General features: G+C 44.7%; 1 protein-coding gene across 1 annotated transcript in view; it reads left to right on the forward strand.

Moving 5' to 3' along the window:
- The window catches only part of RAPH1 (Ras association (RalGDS/AF-6) and pleckstrin homology domains 1), a 101,147-nt gene that overhangs the window by 91,244 nt on the left and 5,286 nt on the right, over positions 1 to 4,617 (forward strand). Inside the window, exons 10-12 of the mRNA XM_015407506.1 lie at positions 206 to 316; positions 1,280 to 1,378; positions 3,665 to 3,799. Coding sequence (XP_015262992.1) covers positions 206 to 316; positions 1,280 to 1,378; positions 3,665 to 3,799 — 345 coding nt within the window. The remainder of the gene's footprint in view (positions 1 to 205; positions 317 to 1,279; positions 1,379 to 3,664; positions 3,800 to 4,617) is intronic.

Consider the following 4,617-nt stretch of genomic DNA (forward strand, 5'->3'; position numbering starts at 1 on the left):
GGGTTTCCCCCCCCCCCCCCCAACCGTGTGTTTCTGGCAGCAGAAGTGGTCCTGCTTTGCCCTTCCATGCTCAGTTCTGAAACGGTTGTCTTCCGTTCTGGCCTTTTTGATATTTTCTTAAATCTGAAAGGTGCTGAGATAACCCACATTTTAGGGCAAAATGATTTTTTAAAAAAAATCACAATGAAATGCGTTTGTGTTACAGGTCTCACGGGATCTCGTATGCTTTCTTCAGCTTGACCACGTGAATGTTTATTATGGGCAAGACTATCGGAACAAGTATAAAGCCCCAACAGACTATTGCCTAGTCCTGAAGGTAACTGCTGAGTAAGAGTTATCGCTTTCAAAGGGGAGTAAGAAGGCTGAGGGGAAAGAGGTCACAAAGCAGATATGGCTATGCTGCAGTGCAGGTCCTGCTCCTGTCTTTAGCAACCCATCCCCCCCCACACACACCATTTGTGAAACAACAAAGCTGAAGAATATGCTGTCGATTGTTATCAGTCTGAATGTAGATTCCGCATTTGTCCATGAGGGGATAAAGCAGCTTCTTACTGTGCAGTCCTATGCAGAGATACTTCAGCCTACTGATTTTCTGTGGCCTTTAGGCTGGAGCAGCTCTTCCATCCCGTAACCGGGGTGGGTGGGTTTCTGGGGTGATGCTCCCTCCCAAATTAGGCTGGGGCAGGGTAGGACTACTTGCACAGCTAGCACACAAAGTCACCCAGCAGCGGCAGGTGGGTGGTGCCCCTCACATCCCCTTTGGCCACCATCTTGATCTGCAGCACCGGCAACGTGGTCACCTTGTCAGCAATGCTCGGCTTGTGCACCACATTGGGCTTCTTGGCCAGTGGCGCCTTGGCGTGGAGGGGCAGCCACTTGAGCGATGTGGTGGGCAGGGCTCCGCCAAGGTGGGAGATGAGGGGAAGTCGGGCTTGGGCTCCTCGGCATCTGGGGTGGCAACACAATCCGAGCCACCAGCTTCCCAGACTGCCATTGGTGAAGTGTCAGGCTGCTGTGGGCCTAGCAGCTCCGCTAAGGGTTGTTGAGTGCTTGAACCAAAAAACAAACTACAGTTTTGGAATAGAAGTAATCATTCTGAACATGATTATACTGCTGTCTTGAGAGGGGTCTTGTTTTCGTCTGTGTATCTGTGGCTCATCGTTGTGGCTTCCGTGCAGTCCCCCACGTGTGCCTGCACAGACGACCATTCGATGATCAACAGTTACAGGTAAGTGCAACCTTGTTTACTCACGGGTCACACGGAGTATTCCTCTTGCAGCATCCCCAGATCCAGAAGAAATCCCAATACATTAAGTATCTGTGCTGTGACGACGTCAGAACCCTACATCAGTGGGTAAATGGAATCCGTATCGCTAAGGTAGATATTTCTTCTTTATCGTGATTTAGCCTTCCTCCTGCCTCGAGAACACTGGTACTAATTTTGTCTGGTGTAAGAGTTGTCTTACACCAGAGGTAGAGGTAGAGGAACTAGAGATCAAGAGCATTCGCCCAACCCAGAGAAGATTAGCCAAGGCACTCTGCTCTGTTTTGGAGAGGAGTGACAGCCGCATCTGTACATCTACAAGAGATCATTTGGGCCTTATAGTTGTGTTTGTGCGAACTCTAGACTCACGGAAGCGAGAGTGACTTACTGTAGGCAATCAAGCAAGGGCTCAACTAAAAAGCTGGCTCAAGCAAATCCTTACTTACATCTGTCCCCCAGGGCAATGTGGAAGATAAGCAACCCAGGAACACCAACAGAATACTGGGCCGGTTTCCCACCCCCCACCAAACATGCTGTGTTTTCGGCCATTATGTTTAACCAATGTGAAACGGATGTGGACACAAGCTTGTTTCAGGGTTGGCCTCTGCACTCTTTCTTCTCTACCTTTTTGCTGTAGAGGATCCCAGTGAGAAACTTAACTCTGGTTGGGTGGAAGGGGCCATCAAGTCGCAACCAATTTATGATTGACCCTGTAGGGTTTTCAAAGCAAGAGAAGAAGAGAGGTCGTTTGCCACTGCCTGCCTCTGCATGGCAACCCTGCACTTCCTCGGTGGTCTCCCATCCAAAGACTAACCAGGGCTGAACCTGGAAGGCTTCCAAGATTCGGTGAGATTAGGCTAGCCATGAAGAATGAATGCAGCAGGGTGGGTTAACAAGCTGGTTTCTCTCCCCTTCAAACAGAAAGTAAAGCTGCTTTAAAATCCGCATTTGTAGAGGGGAAGGAAGCTAACTCAAATTAATGCGCACACCTGCATTTGTGCATGATGGCTAAATAGAATTGGTTTCTAGCCAGGATTATCCATGTGAGGAGGGACAGGGGAAAGGAGCAAGGCATGGGTGGGAGTCCAGCACATCATGTCTTAATGGTTGGCTGAAAGTGACAGCTTAAGCTATGCTCCCGTGCAGAAAGCTATGGAGTGGCAATTTTCTAACCCTCATTAGAGATGGTGTGTGTGTGTGTGTGTCATTGCGCTGCCAGGGGCATAAAAAGCAATGAAAATTGCTTCTGTGAAATCATTCCATTGCAGCCCAGCATAAAAGTGAGCAGCGCAGGCCATTATTAAGAGAGAAAATAACCAGACTGTCAAAATTGGGATTTTTCTTTCTTTCAGTGACGATCTCCATAACCCTTCGGTTACCAAACAGAGGCTATTTGGAATGCACTGGTGCAGCTGTGAAACCCTAGTCAGGAGCAGGTTGCTAAAAAGGCATTAAACTAGATTCAGATTAGCCCTCGATAATTAAAGTCAACCATAACCCTAATTTGTTACTATAGCAGTTATACCCCTTTGCGACTAAGTTGAGCCTTCATACTGTTCAGATGCGTACATCTTGCACTATTGAGTGTGTTTGGAGTAGATAGTATTTCTATCAGTGCATGTGTCAGGACACTAAGACAGACCACTAATTTCAAGGCGGGGTTCCCATAACAACCTCCAGGTACCCAAGCTTTGCTACCTTGCTTGAGGGAAGGATTGTGGCTCAGTGGTAGAGTATTTGTTTGGCATACAGAATGTGCCAGGTCCAATCCACAGTCCTGCCAGTTAAAAAGGTCTTTTAGTTGGTTATGTGAATGACCTCTGCCTGAGATCACTGACAGCTGCCGGTCATAGTGGACACTGACCTTTATAGGCCACTGGTTTGATGCTATATAAGGTAGCTTCATGCGTTCAAATAACTTGCCTTCTTACTGCTTTTTTAAGATTCCAAGTTATAAATTTCTTAGTACATAGGCATGCAAATGTTGATTCTTTCATTTTATTGCCCAAGTCTGCTTCAGAGCCCTGATCCTGCTGTTCAGGTTTTCTGATTGATTTTTCAACCACTGCCCGCGTAGACTTTAGAAAGGGAAATGTGTTTGAAGAACTAGCAGTCGATGTGTTAGACAAATGATTGCTCAGGTCTAAAAAGTTTGCCATAAGGGGTGAGTTATGGTCTTACTGCACTTTCCACACGTTTTGCCAGGTAGTTTGATATTATTCCATAAGACAAGCAGCTGTTTCCAGTTGTCATGGCCAAAAACACAATGACACTTCCACTGCAATTGATTTTACAGTCCAAGTTTTGTAAAAAGCAAGCTTGCTTCTCTTTAAAAGGGGACAGGGACTGGTAAAGTCATACTCAAAGGAGTGTTAACACTTTCCCGGTTTTGTTTTTCAGTATGGGAAACAATTATATGTGAACTATCAAGAAGCGCTGAAAAGGACGGAATCGGCATATGATTGGACATCTCTGTCCAGCTCTAGTATTAAGTCAGGATCTAGTTCATCTAGTTTACCAGGTGAGTCCCAGAAAGCTTTGAAAAAGAAAAGTGATATATTGCACACAAGGCCTTGTAAGTTTAAAAACTACAATGCGGTTTGCTCGTAGTGCCAGCAGTTGGCTGCAAAATAAGTACAGACTCTCTTCAGATTTTGTGCTTCCTGTACATATCCAAATTCAACAACAACAACAAAAGTTTTCCCTTTGTTGGCACAATACCTTGATAATTTGCCATATAAATCAAAACAATACATTCAACTGTGAATCCTGAGTCCAACAGTAAAAAGAGGGCTTCGACTGATCCACTACGATCAGACTGCATTTATAAGGGGGGAACTATAGTGGATAGTACAAGATGAACAATCTCATTAATAAGTAGCTTGGCTGTAATAAATTTGAATATATTTTTTAAAAGACACAGAAAAAGCATTTGACAAGATGGAGAGTGGCCTTATCTTTCCAGGCTTTAAACATCTGTGGTATTTTCTTCAATATGAAAAAGTCATACATAAGCAGCCAAGAGCCTTGCTGGTAGTCCATAAAGCAAACAATTTCATTTGCCTCTTTGGAGGGACAATCTGCGTTGTTTTTTCTTAACCACACTACTGCACCTTAAGCAGAAACAGTGAGATCAAATCAAAGGGGTAAAGAGTAGATTGATCCTTATGCGGATGACATGTTGTTAACCCTTTTGAATCCAAAAAACTATTTTAGCAGTAATACAGACATTTAGAATGGTGACCTTTTTGTGAACGTATATAGTTAGGTTTTCCCTCTTAAAATGTTTTTGAGCACAGAACGGTTAGAACGTAGTATATGTGTATTTTTTCTCTTCCAAATGTTTCCTATGC

This window comes from Gekko japonicus, unplaced genomic scaffold (assembly GCF_001447785.1).
Source record: "Gekko japonicus isolate JY-2015 unplaced genomic scaffold, Gekko_japonicus_V1.1 scaffold870, whole genome shotgun sequence".
Taxonomy (NCBI): Eukaryota; Metazoa; Chordata; class Lepidosauria; order Squamata; family Gekkonidae; genus Gekko; species Gekko japonicus.